The 22,382-nt window shown below is 35.8% G+C and overlaps 1 protein-coding gene across 2 annotated transcripts in view; it reads right to left on the bottom strand.

The window, feature by feature from the left end:
- Nucleotides 1–22,382, bottom strand: part of ACBD6 (acyl-CoA binding domain containing 6) — a 233,018-nt gene that overhangs the window by 120,582 nt on the left and 90,054 nt on the right. For both annotated transcript variants that reach the window (XM_030847624.2, XM_060295701.1), the window contains exon 6: nucleotides 9,326–9,415. In XM_030847624.2, the coding sequence (XP_030703484.1) occupies nucleotides 9,326–9,415 (90 nt within the window). The remainder of the gene's footprint in view (nucleotides 1–9,325; nucleotides 9,416–22,382) is intronic.

Here is a 22,382-nt window from a genome sequence, read left to right as displayed (position 1 = left end):
CTACAAGAGACCCACTTCAACCTAGGGACACATACAGACTGAAAGTGAAGGGATGGAAAAAGATATTCCATGCAAATGGAAATCAAAAGAAAGCTGGAGTAGCAATTCTCATATCAGACAAAATGCACTTTAAAAACTATTACAGGAGACAAAGAAGGACACTAAATAATGATCAAGGGATCAATCCAAGAAAAAAATGTAACAGTTGTAAATATTTATGCACCCAACATAGGAGCACCTCAATACATAAGGCAAAAAATGCTAACAGCCACAAAAGGGGAAATAAAGAGTAACACAATAATAGCAGGGACTTTAACACCCCACTTTCACCAATGGACAGATCAACCAAAATGAAAATTAGTAAGGAAACACAAGCTTTAAATGACACATTAAACAAGATGGACCTAACTGATATTTATAGGACATTCCATTAAAAACAACAGAATACACTTTTTTCTTAAGTGCTCATGAAACATTTTCCAGGATAGGTCATATCTTGGGTCACAAATCAAGCCTTGGTAAATTTAAGAAAATTGAAATCGTATCAAGTATCTTTCCCGACCACAACACTATGAGCCTAGATATCAGTTACAGGAAAAAAAATGTTAAAAAAGTAGAGGGGCTTCCCTGGTGGCGCACTGGTTGAGAGTCCGCCTGCCGATGCAGGGGACACGGGTTCATGCCCCAGTCCGGGAAGATCCCACATGCCGTGCAGCGACTGGGCCCGTGGGCCATGGCCACTGGGCCAGTACGACCGGAGCCTGTGCTCCGCAACGGGAGGGGCTGCAGCAGTGAGAGGCCCGCGTACCGCAAAAAAAAAAAAAAAAAAAAAAAACACATGGAGGCTAAACAACACGCTACTAAATAACCAAGAGATCACTGAAGAAATCAAAGAGGAAATCAAAAAATACCTAGAAACAAATGACAATGAAAACACGATGACCCAAAACCTATGGGATGCAGCAAAAGCAGTTCTAAGAGGGAAGTTCATAGCAATACAATCCTACCTCAATAAACAAGAAAAATCTCAAACAACCTAACCTTACACTAAAGCAATTAGAGAAAGAAGACCAAAAAATCCCCAAAGTTAGCAGAAGGAAAGAAATCATAAAGATCAGATCAGAAATAAATGAAAGGGAAATGTAGGCAATGATAGCAAAGATCAATAAAACTAAAAGCTGGTTCTTTGAGAAGATAAACAAAATTGATAAACCATTAGCCAGATGCATGAAGTGAAAAAGGGAGAAGACAAATCAACAGAATTAGAAATGAAAAAGGAGAAGTAACAACTGACACTGCAGAAATACAAAGGACCATGAGAGATTACTAAAAGCATCTATATGCCAATAAAATGGACAATCTGGAAGAAATGGACATATTAGTAGAAAAGCACAACCTTCCAGGACTGAACCTAGAAGAAGAAATAGAAAATGTAAACAGACCAATCACAAGCACTGAAATTGAAACTGTGATTAAAAATCTTCCAACAAACAAAAGCCCAGGATCAGATGGCTTCACAGGCAAATTCTATCAAACATTTACAAAAGAGTTAAGACCTATTCTTCTCAAACTCTTCCAAAATATAGCAGAGGGAGGAACACTCCCAAATTCCTTCTACGAGGCCACCATCATGCTGATACCAAAACCAGACAAAGATGTTACAAAAAAAGAAAACTACAGGCCAGTATCACTAATGAACATAGATGTGAAAATCCTCAACAAAATACTAGCAAACAGAATACAGAAGCACATTAAAAGGATCATATACCATGATAAAGTGGGGGTTATCCCAGGAATGCAAGGATTCTTGAATATATGCAAATCAATCAATGTGATACACCATATTAACAAACTGAAGAATAAAAACCATATGATAGTCTCAACAGATGCAGAAAAAGCTTTCAAAAAATTCAACACCCATTTATGATAAAAACTCTCCAAAAGTAGGCATAGAGGGAACTTACCTCAACATTTTATAAAGGCTATATATGACAAACCCACAGCCAACATCGCTCTCAATGGTGAAAAACTGAAACCATTTCCACTCACATCAGGAACAAGACAAGGCTGCCCATTCTCACCACTATTATTCAACATAGTTTTAGAAGTTTTAGCCACAGCAATCAGAGACAAAAAAGAAATAAAAGGAATCCAAATCAGAAAAGAAGACGTGAAACTGTCACTGTTTGCAGATGACATAATACTATACATAGAGAATCCTAAAGATGCTACCAGAAAACTACTAGAGCTAATCAATGAATCTGGTAAAGTAGCAGGATACAAAATTAATGCACAGATATCTCTTGCATTCCTATACACTAGTGATGAAAAAACTGAAACTGAAATTAAGGAAACACTCCCACTTACCACTGCAACAAAAAGAATAAAAAACCTAGGAATAAACCTACCTAAGCAGACAAAAGACCTGTACGCAGAAAACTATAAGACACTAATGAAAGAAATTAAAGTTGATACAAACAGATGGAGAGATATACCATGTTCTTGGATTGGAAGAATCAAACATTGTGAAAATGACTATACTACCCAAAGCAATCTACAGATTTAATGCAATCACTATCAAACTACCAATGGCATTTTTCAGAGAACTAGAACAAAAAATGTCACAATTTGTATGGAAACATAAATGACCTCGAACAGCCAAAGCAATCTTGAGAAAGAAAAACGGAGCTGGAGGAATCGGGCTCCCTGACTTTAGACTATACTACAAAGTTACAGTAATAAAGACAGTATGGTACTGGCACAAAAACAGAAATATAGGTCAATGGAACAGGATAGAAAGCCCAGAGATAAACCCACGCACATATGGTCACGTTATCTTTGATAAAGGAGGCAAGAATATATAATGGAGAAAAGACAGCCTCTTGAATAAGTGGTGCTGGGAAAACTGGATAGCTACATGTAAAAGAATGAAATTAGAACACTCCCTAACACTGTACACAAAAATAAACTCAAAATGGATTAAAGGCCTAAATGTAAGGCCAGACACTATAAAACTCTTAGAGGAAAACATAGGCAGAACCCTCTGTGACATATATCACAGCAAGATCCTTTTTGACCCACCTCCTAGAGAAATGGAAGTAAAAACAAAAATAAACAAATGGGACCTAATGAAACTTGAAAGCTTTCCACAGCAAAGGAAACCATAAACAAGACGAAAAGACAACCCTCAGAATGGGAGAAAGTATTTGCAAATGAAGCAACTGACAAAGGATTAATCTCTAAAATATACAAGCAGCTCATGCAACTCAATATCAAAAAAACAAACAACCCAATGCCAAAATAGGCAGAAGACCTAAATATACATTTCTTCCAAGAAGATATACAGACTACCAACAAACACATAAAAGGATGCTCAACATCACTAATTAATAGAGAAATGCAAATCAGAACTACAATGAGGTATCACCTCACATCAGTCAGAATGGCCATCATCAAAAAAATCTATAAACAATAAATGCTGGAGAGGGTGTGGAGAAAAGGGAACACTCTTGCACTGTTAGTGGGAATGTAAATTGATACTGTTAGTGGGAATGTAAATTGATACTGTTCTCTATGGAGAACAGTATGAAGGTTCCTTAAAAAACTAAAAATAGAACTATCATATCACCCAGCAATCCCACTACTGTGCTTATACCCTGAGAAAACCATAATTCAAAAAAAGTCATGTACCAAAATGTTCATTGCAGTACTATTTACAATAGCCAGGACATGGAAGCAACCTAAGTGTCCACTGACAGATGAATGGGTAAAGAAGATGTGGCTCATATATACAATGTAATACTACTCAGCCATAAAAAGAAACAAAATTGAGTTATTTGTAGTGAGGTGGATGGACTAGAGTCTGTCATACAGAATGAAGTAAGTCAGAAAGAGAAAAACAAATACTGTATGCTAACAGATATATATGGAATCTAAAAAGGTTCTGAAGAACCTAGGGGCAGGACAGGAATAAAGATGCAGACGTAGAAAATAGACTTGAGGACACGGGAAGGGGAAGGATAAGCCGGGACGAAGTGAGAGAATGGCACTGACATATATACACTACGAAATGTAAAATACATAGCTAGTGGGAAGCAGCTGCATAGAACAGGGAGATCAGGTTGGTGCTTTGTGACCATCTAGAGGGGTGAAATAGGGAGAGTGGGAGGGAGGCTGAAGAGGGAGGGGATATGGGGATATATATATACATATAGCTGACTCACTTTGTTATACAGCAGAAACTAACACAACAATGTAAAGCAATTACACTCCTATAAAGATGTTCAAAAAAAAAAAAAGGCGGCCAACAGGTGAGCAGCATGTCAAGTTCTTCAGAACCAGTGGAACTCAGCATACCATAAGCTAGGAGTGTGCTGAGAAATAAGTGGAGAGGTAAGCAAGGTCCAGATCATGAAGGGTTTTATAGGGCAAATTAAATTTAGATTTTACCTTAGAATAATAAAAGTAAACAAGAGAACATTTGAAAATTAGCATTTCATTCTTTTTTTCCCTAATTTATTTATTTATTTTTGGCTGTGTTGGGTCTTCATTGCAGTGCGTGGACTTCTCATTGCAGTGGCTTCTCTAGTTGCAGAGCATGGGCTCTAGGCGCACGAGCTTCAGTAGTTGTGGCTCGCGGGCTCTAGAGCGGAGGCTCAGTAGTTGCGGCGCACGGGCTCAGTTGCTCCGCGGCATGGGGGATCTTCCCGGACCAAGGCTCGAACCCGTGTCCCCTGCATTGGCAGGCGGATTCTCAACCTCTGCACCACCAGGGAAGCCCCTGAAAATTAGCATTTTAGAAAGAATCTCCAGATGAAAAGTGGGAAATGTATCGAAGGACATCAAGATTAGAAGCAGGGATATAGTTGAGAGCTGCTGAAATAATTTAATAAGCTTGTGTGTTGGCAATGCTGAAATAGAGAAGTGGATAGATTTGAGGTACACTTAGCAGGCAGAACCTATAGGACTTCAGTGGGTGTGAAAATGAGAGAAGAATAAAGGATGAGTCCTGGAGTACTGGGTGGATGCTGATGCCAATTACGGGGGGGGCGGGGGCGGTGGCTGTTGAGAGATGGTAAGTTCAGTGTTAGACACTGTGCATTTGAAGTGTCTGAGGGGTGTCCAAGAAATATATGTTGCTGCAGCTACTGGCTGAGAGACAGGTTGGAGATAAAGAGGTCTTCTATTTTGTCTGTGAAATAAGGGAAAATGTGAGAGTAAGAAAGACCGTAAGACTTGCCAGTCAAAATTAAAGATGGATACCATGATTTATGATAATATCCAGGCTGAGTAATTTTTTTTTCTAGCTTTGCCCAGACCCAGAGTGTAGATGTATAGAAGGCAGGCAACTGTAATCAGAATTAGCATTTTGCCAGGTGAAAAACAGGGAATGGGAATGAAGATGAGGATAATTGCATGAGAGTGGACAAAATGAACTAAAATGGGAGAAGGCAGATCAGTCAAGGGACTCAGGATTTCCATAGAGCCAAATAAGAGATTTAGAGTGAAATGAATTGGAGAGTACAATTAGAACTGAAAATTTCAGACTTGATGAAAAGTTCAGGGTGAGCCCAGGAGGCCGAGGGGACTAAAGTGGAAGGGATATGCCAACAAATATTATGTAAAGGAAAAGCATTTTGTATCTATCTTTAGTATAATTTATACTAAATTAAAAAGCAAACTCCTAAATAAGACAAGGATGCCCACTTTTACTACTTTTATTCAACACAGTACTAGAAGGTCTAGTCAGAGCAGTTAGGCAAGAAGATGAAATAAAAGGCATCCAAGTTGGAAAGGAAGAAGTAAAATTATCTCTGTTCATAGAGAACATATCTTGTATGTAGAAAACCCTTAAGATTCCACAAAAAGCTGTTAGAACTAATAAGCAAATTCAGCCAAGTTGCAGGATAAAGAATCAACACACAAAAATCACTTGCATTTCTAAACACTAACAATGAATAATCAAAAAAAGAAATTTAGAAAATAGCTTCATTTACAATAGTGTCAAAAAAAAATAAAATACTCAGGAATAAACTAAACCAAGGAGGCAAACGTACTGTATACTGAAAATTATAAAACAATGCTGAAAGAAATTAGAGACACAAAAAAGGCCATTCCATGGATTGGAAGACTTACCATTGTTAAGATGACAATACAGGTATCTCTTGCTTTTCAAAAGTCTGCTTTATGCCACTTCACTTTTACTAAAGACCTACATTAGTACCTGTTTTTGCTAACCGAAAGAAATCTAAAGACGATTTTTGCTTTTACAAAAAAAGGTGAAAAGCAAAACCAGCGCTCGCCCTTTGTTTTGCAGCTGGCTATTGTAGAGGCAGCGTGCACCCTGAGCACTAAGAGCGGCACCATCTAGCTCCTTCTCCAGGAACTACACTGTGCATCTCAGCACGAAGCCACCATAACTTTTAACTGTGTGAGCATCTGTGCTTTATCTCAGTTTACTTTGTGCGTTCGTTAGCAAGATGTGTCCTAAGGTAATTGCTTCTTTGCTTTACATCATTTTGGCTTACAAAAGGTTTCGTAGGAATGATTTACTTTCAGAGAGCAAGGGAAACCTGTACTCCCCAAATCGATCTATAGATTCAATGCAACCTCCATCAAAACCCCAATGACTTTTTCGTAGAATTAGAAAAATCCATCCTAAAATTCATATGGAAACTTAAGGGACCCAGAATAGCCAAAACCATCTTGAAAAAGAAAAACAAGTTGGAAGTCTCACACTTCCTGATTTCAAAAATTACTACAAAGCTACAGTAATCAAACCAGGGTAGTAGTGGCATAAAGACAGACATATAGACCAATGGAATAGAATAGAGATCCCAAACTCTTGCATATATGGTCAAGTGATTTCTGACAAGGGGTGTCAGGACCATTCAGTGAAGAAAAGACAGCCTTTCAATAAATGGCGCTGGGAAAACTGAATATCCACATGCAAAAAAATGAAGCTGGACCCTTACGTTACCTTTTACTTGGGTCAAAAAACAAAGCTAAAATCATAAAGCTCTTAAAGAAAACCTGGGAAAAAGCTTCATGGCATGGCATTTTGCAGTGATTTCTTGGATATGACACCAAAAACACAGGCAACAAAAGGAAAAATACATAAGTTGAACTTCATCAAAATTTTAAACTATTGTGCATCAAAGGACACTATTATCAGCAGAGTGAAAGAAAACCCAAAGAATGGGAGAAAATATTTGTAAACCATGCATCTGATAAGGGGGTGATATCCAGACTATATAAAGACTTCTTACAGCTTAACAACAAAAAAACCCCAAACAACCCAATTAAAGAATGGGCAAAGGACATGAATAGACATTTCTCCAAAGAAGATATACAAATGGCCAAAACTGATTGTTCAACATTAATAATGTTCAACATCATTAATCATTATGGAAGTGAAATTAAAACCACAATGAGATACCACTTCACACCCACCAGGATGGCTAATATCAGAAATACAGAAAATAACAAGTGTTGGTAAGGATTTGGAGAAACTGGAACAATTGTGCATTGTTGATGGGAAGGTAGAATGGTGCAGCCACTGTGGAAATGGTATGGTGATTCTTCAAAACATTAAACGAAGAATTACCATATGATCCAGCAATTCCACTTCTGGGTATATACTCAAAAGAAGTGAAAGCAAGGATTCAAACAGACATTTGTTACCCATATTCATAGAAGTATTAATCACAACAGCCAAAAGATGAAAGTCACCTAAGTGTCTGTAGATGGATATCTGGATAAACAAAATATGGTATACACATACAATGCAACATTATTTAGTTTTAAAAAGGAAAGAAATTCTGACACATGCTACATCAGGGACGAACCTTGAAGACATTATGCTAAGCGAAATAAGCCAGTCACAAAAGGACAAATATTGTATGATTCTACTTGTATGAGGTATCTACAGTAGTCAAATTCATGAAGAGAGAAAGTAGAATGGTGGCTGCCAGGGGCTGACGGGGTAGGGTGGGGAATGGGGAGCTAGTTATGAGCACAGGGTTTCAATTGGAGAAGATGAATAGGTTCTAGAGATGAATGGTGGTGACGGTTAAACACCGTAAAAGTAGTTAATGCCACAGAACTGTACACTTAAAATGGTTAAGGCGGTAAATTTTATGTTATATATATTTTGCCACAGTCAAAAAAAAAAAGAGAGAAAAAGAAAGAAAGAAAATTTCAGGGTAAATCTTAATGACCTTGGATTTGGCAAAGGTTTCTCAGGTATGATGCCAAAAGCACAACCAACAAAAGGAAATAGATACACTGGACTTCATCAAAATTAAAAACTTTACATGCACCAAAGGGCACTATTAAGAAAGCGAAAAAACAGCCCACGAAAAGGGAGAAGATATCTGCAAATCATACATCTGATAATGGTCTAATGTCCAGAATATATATAAAGAATTTTTAGATCTTAAATATAAAAGACAACTCAGTTTAAAAAGGGGTGAAACACTTAAATAGACATTTTTCCAAAGAAGACATATAAACTGTCAACAAGTACATGAAAAGATACTCAGCATCATTAGTCATTAGGGAAAAGCAAATCAAATCCATACCATGATGAGATATCACTTCATGCCCATTAGAATGGCTAATGAACAGAAAAATAATGTGTATTGGCGAAGAAGTGGAAAAACTGGAACACTCGTGAATTGCTGGCGGGAATGTAAAATGGTGTAGCTCCTGTGGAAAAGTTTGGAGGTTCCTCAAAAAGTTAAACATCAAATTACCATATAACTTAAATTCTCCTCCTAGGTACAGAACCAAAAGAACTGAAAACAAGTGTTTAAACAAAAACATGTACACAAATTGTTCACCGCAATTATTCACAACTGCCAAAGGGTGGAAACAACCCAACTGCTCATCAACTGATGAATTGATAAAATGTGGTCTATCCATACAACGGAATATTATTTAGCCACAAAAAGGAATGAAGTACTGTTACATGTTACAACATGGATAATCCTTGAAAATATGCCAAGTGAAGGAAGCCAGAAACAAAGGCCACATATTTTATGACTCCATTTATATAAAATATCTAGAAGAGGCAAATCCACTGAGAAAGCAGATTAGTTGTTGCTAAGGTCTGGAGTGAGGGGGAAATAGGGAGTGACCACTTAATGGGTACAAAGCGTACTTCTGGGGTGATGAAAATGCTGCAGGACAAGACAGTAGTGATGGCTGCACATTGTTAAATGCCACTCGACTGTACACTTTAAAATTGTTAATATGGTAAAATTTACTTTATGTGGATTTTACCCCAATTTTTTTAAAAAAACTCCCTTTTCATCACTCTTACCTGACAGTTAATATCAGCTCTATGTTGTAGCAGGACTGTGACTAGTTCCTTATGTCCTCGATCACAAGCCCAGTGGAGTAGAGCTCTGCCCTAAAAACACAGAAAAAGATAAATGAATTTGTTAATCCAGTGTGGGACCATATAAAAGATATAAAGTCTGAAGAAAGACAGAGTAATATGCAAAAATGTAGATTAACTATTCTAAGAATGATTGATATAAAATGTTCTATGGGAAAATCAGCAGACTGGAAATCAATAGAAAGTCCTGAGTTCTACTTCTGGAATCTGTTCTGTACTAGCCCAGTGACTTTCTTCAGCCTGAACAGCTTCCTCACCCACAGCGTGGGGGTAACACTAACAACAATAATACCAATAACATTTGTTGAATGAATGAGTTACAAAATAATGCTTTGTAAATTTTGAAGTACTCTATAAAGGTAAGAGATAGTTTTAAATTATGTCCACTTCTGGTGAAAAAAATCCTATGGATAAAAAAAAAATAAGTACTTAAACCTAGGTAGAGATCATAATCTAAATGCAGTTTATCTAAATTTACTCAAGTTTATTCCTTAAAATGTAAGAAAATTTAATCACTTTGAAACTAAGCATTTCCCCTTCATATCCCAAATTTACACCCTGAAATATCCCCAAAACATTAGTAAAGTCTGCTAGTGTTTGTCTTCAAATGCTGACTGTGAAAGCCACTTGTAAAACAGAATAGATATTAACTGTCAGGAGACAAAAGTACTAAATATGAAACATTAATTTTAACTGTTGTCTACCAAGGATGAACGGTTACTCTCAATGTGTTAATTCTTTTCTCCACTGTCAGACATCTTGGTTTAGTTAATGAAAGGAGCCTACTCAGTCCAAAGAATAAACAAAACCCCCAAAGCTAAGGGCTTTTCTGAAGAAATGAGTGATGTATGGCTTAACACTACTTTTTTCAGGGTGGTAATGATGTCATTTTTTAAAGAATGGAATGTTTTTCCAAATTAAGTTGAAATCCCTGCTTTATGTCATTTTAGAAAAGATTTAAGGAGATATAAGCTGGGACAAAGATGACTTTAAAGTAAAAAGCACTTTTCAAGAAAGCTTTTCTAAACTCACACACTTCACCTTACAGACTCTCTTCACATACCTATTCGTTCAACTAATCAAACCAGGAACTATTCTTGAAACAAACAAACAAAAAGTAAGACAACTTCTTCCTTACAAATTGTCCTTTTCTTTTTCTTTCATTTGCTCAATTTATTTTTACTTACCTGTGAATATCTGTTTTGCAATAGGCTTACACAAAATCCGAAGAGGAAGGGAAGCAAAAAATTTTAAAACGTGGGCAAATCATTCAGTTTATTGTAACAGCAAAACTACTTTGCTCAGAGCCCACTAAAAATTTTTTAAATGGAGACAATTCTAAAAGCCAAGTAAAAAATGTATTGTGGAGTAGAGAATAGAGTTGCCTATGGTAAATGTTCTCCAGCTCTAACGTGTACTGATTTAGTGTTACTAGAGCACTAATTTCAAAACCCTCTATACGAATAGATAGATATTCTAATTAGACTCTCAGAACTAATACCAATGTATAAAATATTTTATAGTTCAATGTAATTGTTTCACAGTTTTTACATTAAAATAATCAGATAAAATGTCAAAGTCTGTATCATTCTTAGTTCTAATTTTAACTGTACATTTTATGGCTATTATGTTAAATTATTAACAAGAATTACTACATAGTTAAAATGATGCCTGATAGACTTACACAGGGAACCTACCAGAAGTACCTAATAGTTAAGTAAGAAAACATAATATTAATATATCTAGTATTTTTACTACAAGATGTACAGATAATTTCTATTTCTCAACCAGATTCCTGATTTCTCCTTAGGTTTAACCCAATAGGGTTACATAGCCTAATGCTAAATTATAAATCCTTAGCTGTTTCGGTGGGAAAGCAGACAAGCAACGCATTTTACTGTTAATGGGGAGTTATATTTTAAATTTCCCATATGTGGTGCCAAAAATTTACTTTAGACGAAACACCTATGACTGGACCTCAGTAGTGATTTTCACTTTGGATATATTTTCTAGAAGGGTGGCACTTGTATAGCAATGTTTTAAGGAGGATGATGTGCTCTCAGACATTTACACTATGCTTTTTAACAGGTTTTCTGACCTGCAATGTAATTAATTTTTGTAACACATTATTTTAATGGTACACTAATTAACCTTGAATTAGAATGAATTCTCTGATAATGACTTTCTGCAGAAGGGCTGAAGATAGCTACATTAAGACCACCTAATGATTAATATTTTTATGCAGCATTAAGAAGTTCAAAAACAAGAGCAGGATTAAACATACTTGTAAATAAGCATAGATAAAGTAAATCAGGCTTTGGAATTTTTGCCTTCAAATATCCTGCATTTAAATGAACAAAGATCAGCACAACCAGGTATCTGAATGTGATAACTCTTTACTTCTTCAAATTGTAGAGTTCCTGTAAACATACTCTAAGATTATTAGTTCAAGTAATAAATAACCAGTAATTTGCAGAGAAGATATCTGCATATCTATCTATAGATATCTATCTATAGATATCTGCAAAGCTATCTATAGATAACTATCTATCTATAGATATCTGCATATCTATCCTCATAACCCCTACTGATAAAATCAGTAAATAAACACCTGTGGTTTCTCTCCTTTCTCTTTGTTAACCATAAACATATATGGACCAATATAATGCAATTATTAAATTTACTAAATTAGTTTAGATACAGGATTCCATAATTTCTCTTCCAGAAGGAAAACCATCAATTAGGCGCACATTAAATTTATATTTGCTTAAAGATTTTATACAAACTTATGAGATATTTTACCTATTTTTAGATATAATTGTTTTATCTTCTATGAATGATATAATCTCTTACAAATTTTCAAGTTAAATTTATTTTTACTGTTACCACAAAAGCTGACAATTGTTTGTCTGCTTCTAGTTTTAATAACTTCTGAAAGAATATCGCAGAACTATTTGGGACATTTGTGGGGAAAGCCATTATTAAAAGGAATCTTTGTTAGGTCAGCAGAAAACCACAAGCACTGTTTGGAGAGCTCTGGATAAATTCTGGAATTCAAATACAGTAAAACACAGCAGGGAAGAAAGAGTTCCCATCTGTTAACCAAGGGTGCAAATACCGTCTTACCTCAGACAGATGAATGACTCTAAAGTGCTTGGAAAGTGCAGGGTGGCAGCTAACCTATTAAGTGGTATTACTTTCATACCTTCTGGAAAATACAGAGTGAGTCTTAATATTTTATATGCTTCTTTGATATCCTTGGTTACTTGTTCTTAAACCATGCAGAATTTTTAAAAATTAGATTTCTCCTGGCTATCACAAATTAAATGAAAAGAGATGGTATTATAAAATGACTCGATGTTCTTAGGGTATTTTGAGAACAGATACAAACAAAACATGTACACCATACATACAGTAGACAAAAACATGGCAAAGTTGGTATTTTTATATTTGTTAAGAGTTGCCATTTTATCAAAGATGATATGGTATAGTACTGTCTAATTATGAAGTGAAATACTGCAAATAGGTTGACTTGAATTTCTCTCTCCAAAAAATTGGGTTTCAACTTACAATTGATTGACTTCAGCTACCAATAACCTGTAGTGTCTCTGCCTCCTCTCTCCTATCCCTATCTTCTACCCTTTGCTGCTGCCATTGTAGCAGCTGGCTACAGTGAGAACTCCCCCACCTGCAACCACCAGAAACTACACAAAGCCTCCTACTTCCACCCACCTCTCATTAGTGAACCAACAACGTTCTTTCAAAACCTCAGACAGCAGTAGGACTGGGTGGCAGTTTATGACCGCAAGATGTGGCTAGCATGGAAGCTAATACACATTTAAAATAAGTGAATACTTGATCTCCTTCACTGGCTAAGATCTAAGGTAAAAGGAAATGGTATTGCTGAGCTATCAGGGAATTCAGAAGGATTTTAAATACACTACTTTAGAAACTCCCTTTATAAGCATTTACTAAGCCATAATGTTAGTAACTAAAGGGTTAAGGAGTAAGCAAGGGAGATATTACTTCATCCTGTATAAAATAATAAGTAATCCAGTGATAATAATAAGGTAGCCAGGTGTCCATCAGAAGATTATGGATAAATACACTACAATGAATTCATATTCATACAATGGAATATCAGTCAGAAATATAAAGGAAGAATACTGATCTATATGACAATATCAATGAACTTCAAAAACACTATGCTAAATGAAAGAAGCCTTACACAAAAAAGTACATATTATGATTCCATCTATATAAAGTTCTAGAACAGGCAAAACCAATCTATGCTAGAAGAATTATCAGAACAGTGGTTACCTTTGTACGATTAGGAAAAAGAACCACTTGGGATGGGGCATGAGGGAATTTTCTGGGGTGACAGTAACGTTCTATATCTTGATAGGAGTTTTGGTTACACAGGTATGTGCATTTGTCAAAATTAATTGAATGTGCACTTCAGATTTGTGCATTTCATTGTATATATACATGTTACCTTAAAAGAAAAACCAAACTAATACTGAACTCTAGTTAATGATATGTATGCTGAAGCATTTAGAAGAAAATTTATTGTCTATAAAATACTCTGAAATGCATCAAAAACATAGATCAATTGATGGATGGAGAAACGGCTAGATATTGATAAAGCAAACATAGTAAAATAACTAGTGGTAGAATCTAGTGGTAGGGATATGGATGTTCACTGTAAAATTCTTTCAACTTTCCTGTATGTTTACAAATTTTCATAATAAAGTGTTGGAAAAAAACAAACAAAAATTTGCACACCCACATTCACAGCCACATTATTCACAATAGCCAAAATATGAAAGCAACCCAACTGTCCACAGATGGATATGTAGATAAACAAAATGCAGTATATACATACAAATATCATTCATTTTTAAAAAGGAAGGAAACTTTGACATGTTATAACATGGATGAACCTTGAAGATATTATGCTAACTGAAATAAGCCAGTCTCAAGAGAGCTTGTGTATGATTGTATGATTCCATTTACACGAAGTACCTAGAGTAGTCAGATTCATAGACACAGAAAGTAGAATGGTGGCTGCAAGGGGCTGTGGGAAGGGGAGGAATGAGGAGTTAGTGTTTAATAGGTCCAGAATTTCAGTTGGGGAAGATGAAAAAGTTCTGGAGATAAAACGGTGGTGATGGTTAAACAATGTAAAAGTACTTAATGACACAGAACTGTACACTTGAAAATGGTTAAATCTGTGAATTTTGTTATGTATATTTTACCATGATAAAAAATTCAGAAAAAAAGTATACTGCCAAAGCTCATAAGATTTAAATGACTTTCACTATTTTCTCATTTTGCATTAAGTACAAGTTTCTGGTGTAAAGTATTACCATAGGCTTGATTTTTAAATGGTGCTGCCTGTATTAATACAAATGAGCATAATTTGACAGTTTAGAATGCATTTCTCAATTATTAGTGTGAATAAAGTTCCTTTAAATTAATATGTTAATCAACTACATAACCAAACTAACATATACTCAAGTGTAGAAAGCTATTTAAGAGGATGCATTTTTTTCCTTCCTTTCTTAAATAGAAGCATAAATTGAGCCTTAGTACACTGACTCTGCCTCTTAAACCTTTTGCTTCTTTGTTAGGTTAGTACTGTCTGTTTTGCCAGATTTTGCAGCAGTTTCTCAAACCAAAAGCATGTAAACTGTATTCTGACATGAGCCACAAATTTAAAACAAAGCAAGTGCAGAAAGGAATGGAGTCAAGAGAAAGGTGATCTTCTTCAAAGTATTTGAAAGAATCAATAAACATATGGAAAATGGTATAAAATTAGACTTTCAAAAGAACAGAAAGAACTTAACTAAAGTAGCAGCTCAATAAAAGAGAAATTTTTGAGTGCATTAGACAAAAATCTATAGAAAAACCAATGAATTGCATGAATGCTTCTGGGGGGGAGTGATGATAGCTGCACTGGAATAATGTCATCTAATTCATTCAAATATTATTATATTGCTACATTTGTTCTAAAACAAATTTAGATTAATGTAAAAGTTTAAAATGCTATTTAAGGAACTTCCCTGGTGGCACAGTGGTTAAGAATCCACCTGGCAATGCAGGGGACATGAGTTCGAGCCCTGGTCTGGGAAGATCCCACGTGCCACGGAGCAACTAAGCCCATGCACCACAACTACTGAGCCTGCGCTCTAAAGCCTGTGCGCCACAACTGAGCCCGTGCGCCACAACTACTGAGCCCGTGTGCCACAACTACTGAAGCCCATGCACCTAAAACCCGTGCTCCGCAACAAGAGAAGACACCGCAATGAGAAGCTTGCCCACCACAACGAAGACCCAACACAGCCAAAAATAAATTAATTAGAAATAAATAAAATATTATTTAAATATCACTAAGAAGCACGTATTCAGTGTCTACTGTATATGGCACTAATCTGAGATATAAATTGTGTGACAAGAACTGTGCAGACATAACATATGCCTGATGATTGATAAGAAATATTCTGTTCATATATTAAGTACACTTTATAAATTATTTAAATCATCCAAGATATTTTCTTGGAAGAACTATAAATATGTGGCATGTGTGAAGAGTTATATTAACTGACTCAAAAAATAAAAATTGAAGCACCATTTTAAAAAATGTATAAGCTTTTAGATCTTCACATTTCTCTTCATATTATCTACACCTCAATTTCCAAACATTTCTGCAAATGATTAAAAAATTTAATAAAAGCTGTAATTTAACAAATGAGTACACAGAACACCATGATGCTATAAACTTGGAACCTATAGCGTCCTGAATAGTAAGTATAACTACAAAACTTTTTTTATTACATGAAATATAGACAGCGTCCTAATTACCATATCAGTAGGAAACACCACGTAATTTTCTCGAATTAGAAATATATGCCTTACTATATCTGTAGCAATTACAACTTAAATAAAAGATACACACCAGGAACTATACTTCTGCATAATAAAATAACTTCATTGTAGAATAGGAATATTTTATTTAAAAGGCATTTTATATATATATGTATATGTTCATGTGCTATGATAGCTATAGATTCTAAGCATTTTAGGCAATATAATAATTATGTTTATTTCAATATGTGGGAGTGCAAATGTGGCTTATCATGTTATGACTATAATTAAAATTTCTCTATGTGCTCACAAAAAATTTTAAGTGCAATAAATGTAATTTTTAATCCTCTCAGGGAAAGACTGAAATTGGGCTGAATCTGCTGAATGACATTTTAAATAAAGTCATATACCATTCCAAAGAATCTTAGGCAATGAGTAGTGAAATAACTCAAGCTCAAATATTAGACAAACACCTAGAAGACCAGGATATCCTTTCAAAATTGTAATTGTTACCCAACTTATTATAGTAGGGAAATGTCTTTTTTCTGATAAAGGGGTTAAAAGTATTTAGCTAGCAACTTAACTTTGAGATTATATACTTTTAATCCATCATCAAAGCTTGCAAACTTGTTTTATTTGCTAGAGCTTTAAGTGTCATGAAGCAGTACCCTTTATTTTATTTAGGATGTTAATTTTAAGCTCCCACCTCCCTCACGTTCTTAAATTAATTCATACAAATCCCTGATTAATAATAAAAGGTCTTGCCATCAGTATTTAGAGCCCAGCCTGAGTTGTCATGGCTGAAAGGGCAGAAATCTGCTTGGAGCAATGAGAGAACCCAACTGAATTCTGGGCGTCTCAGTCTATGAATGTGTAAGCACTTCATCTGTTCATGGAAACACAAGTGTTCTGGCAGACTTGGGGGAAAGGCAGCTGCATGGGTAACAAACTGGAAGACCTGGGAAACCGTACTATATCAAAGTCACTAAATGACAGAAGCAAGATATTTTACAAGTGTTACTTTTATTTTCACACAAAAATGGTGTTGTTTAGTGTACGCTATTTGAGTTCTAGACATTTATTTTATCCCTATCATTGCTGCCCAATGATCCTTGCAGAGGTCACAGGTGGATTTGACTATTTTATAAAAGAAATTGTTGCAAATCAGAGCACAACAGTAGCAGGGTCGACTGGAAATTGATTATCCTTCTGAAATCCAGTGGTGGAAAGAACACTCTCTCAGACCTGCATTTCCACTTAGCAGTTGTATGTATTCGAACAAGTAATGTGTACATCTCTGAAATAGTTCCTGTCTGTGAAATAAGGATAACATCTACCTTACAGGGCTGTTGTAAAGACAACACGGTAATAAGTGAAAGTACCTTACAGAGTTGTAAATATGGGGAAAGTACTCTGTAAACCATAACCCACACTGTATAAAATAGTATTATTTGAAAGATGGAGAATTCTAACAGGGATAATATAGTACATACACAATCATTTCCAGTGAAAAAGTGACTGTGAAAAGTTAAGTGGGCTTTTCGTTTCCAGTTCCATATATAAGGAGCTAGGAAGTTGCCACTCCATCCTAACAAACAAACAAAAAAGCTGAAGAGACTGAAAAAATCAACAATTCTTAGATCCATAAGAAAGGGAAAGACACAGGGCAAACCCCTGAGACTAGAGAGACAGATAGATGAATTCGACATCCTGGAGCAGAGCCTCACAAGTGGAAACCAGCCGGGGAACCAGAGCCAGGTAAGAAAACCTGACCGTAATAAATGAATTGCTGGAGGCACAGTGCAGACAACTCTGAGGGTTAAAAACTCCACGGGCATCTACTCAACCCCTCTATCCGCACCCCCCCAATAGTGTGAGATTTACTTCTAGGAGCTTGACGAGGTTCCCACAATAAATGTCAGAGAGACATCCCCTCATGCTTCTGGCAGGGGGAAGGGAAATTAACCATTCTGAAATATGCCAAGGCTCTATTGTTCTCAAAACCGCCTGCCTTCAGGGGAAACTGGCTAACCAGCACCTAACCTGTTGGGGTATTATCAGAGCCTAACTGACCTGGGGGTTAGGAAAATACCCAACTCCAGTCCACTCCAGCCATTCTGTCCCAACTAAAGGGGGAGGAAAAAAAAAGAGAAACATTTGTGAGATTCCCAGTCCAGAGGCATAGGCTCACTACAAAACTGAGACCGAACCATAGGACCATAGAACACTTTCTCTCCCCAACACCTCACCACCACATTACTAAGGGCCTATTCATAGCAGTTCCTTTTATCTGATATATCAAGTCCAGCTATCAGTAAAAATTACAAGACAAACCAAAAGGCAAAAAATCCACAATCTGAAGAAACAGAGTAAGCATCAGAATGAAACAGGGCAGAGATGCTGGAATTATCAGGCTGAGAATTTAAAACAACTATGATTAATATGCTAAGGGCTCTAATGAATAAAGCAGACACCATGCAAGAACAGACAGACAATGTAAGCAGAGAAATGGAAATCCTAGTAACCAAAAAGAAATGATAGAGATAAAAAAACCACTGTAACAGAAATTTTAAAAATGCCTGTGATGGGCTTATTAGTATACCAGACATGGCTGAAGAAAGAATCTCTGAGTTAGAAGATATATCAATAGAATCCTCGAAAACTAAAAAGTGAAAACAAAGACTGGGGAAAAAAAAAAAGAAAACCCAGAACAGAATATCCAAGGGCTATGGGACAAATACAAAAGATACAATGTATGCATAATGGGGATACTAGAAGGAGAAGAAACAGAGAAAGGAACAGATGAATACCTGAAACAATGACTGAATTTCCTCAAATTAATGCTAGACACCAAGCCACATATCCAGGAAGCTCAGAGAACACCAAGCAAAATAAATGCTTCAAAAACTACACTAGGCATATCATTTTCAAATTACAGAAAATCAAAGATAGAGAAAAACCCTGAAAGAAGCCAGAGGAAAAAAAACATATTGCTTATAGAGAAACAAAGATAAGAATTACATCAGACTTCTCCTCAGAAACCATGCAAGCGAGAAGAGAGTGGAGTGACATATTTAAACTGTTGAGGAAAAACCCCTGCTAACCTAGAACTCTGTATCCTGAGAAATTATCCTTCAAAAGTGAAGGAGAAGTAAAGACTTTCTCAAACAAATTTTGAGGAAATCTGTTGCCAATACACCTCCCTTGCAAGAAATGTTAAAAGAAATTCTTTAGAGAGAAGGAAAATAATGTAGGTCAGAAACTGATCTACATAACGAAAGAAGGAGCATCAAAGCAGGAATAGTGAAGGTACAATAAAAACTTTTATTTTTCTTACTCTTAATTGATCTGAGAGAACAGTTTGTTCAAAATAATAGCAACAATGTATTTGATTATACATGCTTATGTATCATATATATCTTATGTGTGTACTAATATACAAACATGCATATATAGTATGCATATATACATGTTTATGTATGCTTTTATGTAAGTGAAATGAGTGACAGCAATGATACAAGGGACAGGAGGGAGGAATTAGGAATATTTTGTTTTTATAAGGCACTCACACTACCCATGATAGTATCATGTTATTTGAAAATGGACTTAGATTAGTTATAAATGTATATTGCAAACTCTAGGACAACCACTATAAAAGGTCAAAAAAAGCATAACTGATAGGCTAAGAAAGGAAAGAAAATGGAATCATATTAAATGCTCAATTAAAACCACAAAAGGCAGGAAAAGAGTGGAAGACAAAAACAGGAACAAAGAATAAGGGCAACATATAGAAAACAGTAACAAATATGGTAAATATTAATCCACCTATATCAGTAATCACTTTGAATGTCAATGGCCTAACTGTACCAATTAAAGGACAGATTGTCAGAGTGGATCAAAAACACAACTCAACAATATGCTGTCTATAAGAAACCTACTTGAAATATATAGGCACATATAGATTAAAAGTAAATGGACAGACAAAAAAATACCATGCTAACACACAACAGGAAAACAGGATTAGCTATATTAATTTCAGTCAGAGCAAACTTCAAAGTAAGTAAAGTTATGAGGGATAAAGAAGGGTATTACATAATGATAAAGAGGTCAATTCTCCAAGAAGATGTAACTATTCTTAACGTGTATGTACCTAACAAAAGAGCATCACTCATGGATGGTAGGAATACAAGATGGCACAGCCATTTGGGAAGACAATTTGGTGGTTTCTTAATAAACTAAACATCCTCTTACCATATCATCTACAAACTGTACTCTTTGTTATTTACCCAAAGGAACTGAAAACTTACGTCTACACAAAACGTACCCATGGATGTTTATAGCAGCTTTATTCATAATTGCCAAAACTCAGAGGCAACCAAGAAAAGTCCTCAGGAGGCGAATGGATAAATAAACTGTGGTACCTCTAGACAATGGAATATTACTCGGTGCTGAAAGGAAACGAGCTCTCAAGCCATCAGATATGGAGGAAACTCAAATGCATATTACTAAGTGAAAGAAGCCAATCTGAAAAGACTACATACTATGCGATTCCAACTATATGGCCTTCTGGAAAAGGCAAAACTATGGAGACAACCAAAAGATCAGTGGTTGCCAGGGGAGTGGGGGATATTAATATTCAGAGCACATAGGATTTTTAGGGCAGTGAAGAGTCTGTATCATACTGTAATGATGAATATTTCATTATACATTTGTCCAAATACATAGAATAGACAACACCAAGAGGAACCCTAAAGTAAATTATGGACTTTGGATGATAATGATATATCAATGTAGGTTCATCCTTGGTTTAAAAAAAAAAAAGTACCATGTTAATAATGTTGGGTCATATGGGAAATCTCTGTACCTTCCTCTCAAATTTATTATAAAACCTAAAACTGCTCTGCTCTTAAAAAAAAAAAAAACTAAGTCTTTACAACAAACAGTTGTGGTTTCTTCATTTCTTCATTATATCATCATCCTTCATTCATATTATTCACTAAGGATAATCAAGACAGCTAACATTTGAGTGCTTGGCATGTGTGTTTCAGGTACTGCTTGAGTGCCTTATATATAATACTCAAAACAATTCTGACACAGGTACTATTATTATTCCCATTGTACACATTAGGAAACTGAGACAGAACAAACTTGACAAAGGTCATATAGCTAGGAAGTGACAGTGCTAGCACTCAGACCCAGGTAGTCCAGCTCATCACCATTATACTATGCTGCTTCTGCTTATTCATTCATTCAGTCATTCATTCACTCATAATTCATCAAATCTTTATTGAGCATATGGAATACACCAAGAGCTCTGATAGAAACATTTTCAACAAGGAATATCTCAAAACATTTACCCAGGAAGCTACTAAAGGAAATGCTCCTTCAAAACCAGGAAATAAATAGAAGAGGACGCTAGTGGAGGAGACACTCCATCAAAACACAGAAGTAAACGATAAAAGATGAAGACCTGGGATCCACAAAATAGAAAAATCCAGGAAAAAGGGGAAGAGAATTCCAAAGACAGTGGTAAAGCATAATACCAGAATGACATCTATGCGAGAGGCCTAGAGAACAACCAGTCCACTTTAGAGATGAAGAAGGAAGGAGGGTTCCAGAGGAATATTGCTAAAAAAAAAACCATGGGACTGATTACCTGATGTGCTTGACTGTACAGAGAAGACCTCTACTGGACAATTTGAGGAAAGAATTGCAATAGGAACACAGAAGACCAAGAAAAAAAAAAAAGAGGCCATTATTAACCTTAAGAAAAACAAAATGTTGTACCATTGTATGTAGATTGCATTATTCATAATTATATAATTTATTCATTCCCTTTCCACCCTTGCCTTGCTTCCCTGCAATCAAAGCAGACTTCCTACTATAGTGACCTGGGGCTTGGCCTTGTGACTTGTTTTAGACAAAGGAATGAGTAGATGTGACACATGCTACATCCAAGGAAAGCTTTAAATGTATTTGTGGGGTCTGGTTCTGTCTGCCCCATATAGGGTCTATCCATTGGGATTAGATCTCAGAATGAGAAGACATATGAAATCAAGATGAACTGAGCACAAACAAGGCTAGTAGAAGCCAGCAGAGTCTCAACTGGTTC

Source organism: Globicephala melas, chromosome 1 (genome assembly GCF_963455315.2).
Source record: "Globicephala melas chromosome 1, mGloMel1.2, whole genome shotgun sequence".
Classification (NCBI taxonomy): Eukaryota; Metazoa; Chordata; class Mammalia; order Artiodactyla; family Delphinidae; genus Globicephala; species Globicephala melas.
Note: the sequence above shows the minus strand (reverse complement) of the source record. Positions and strands in the feature narration are given on the sequence as shown.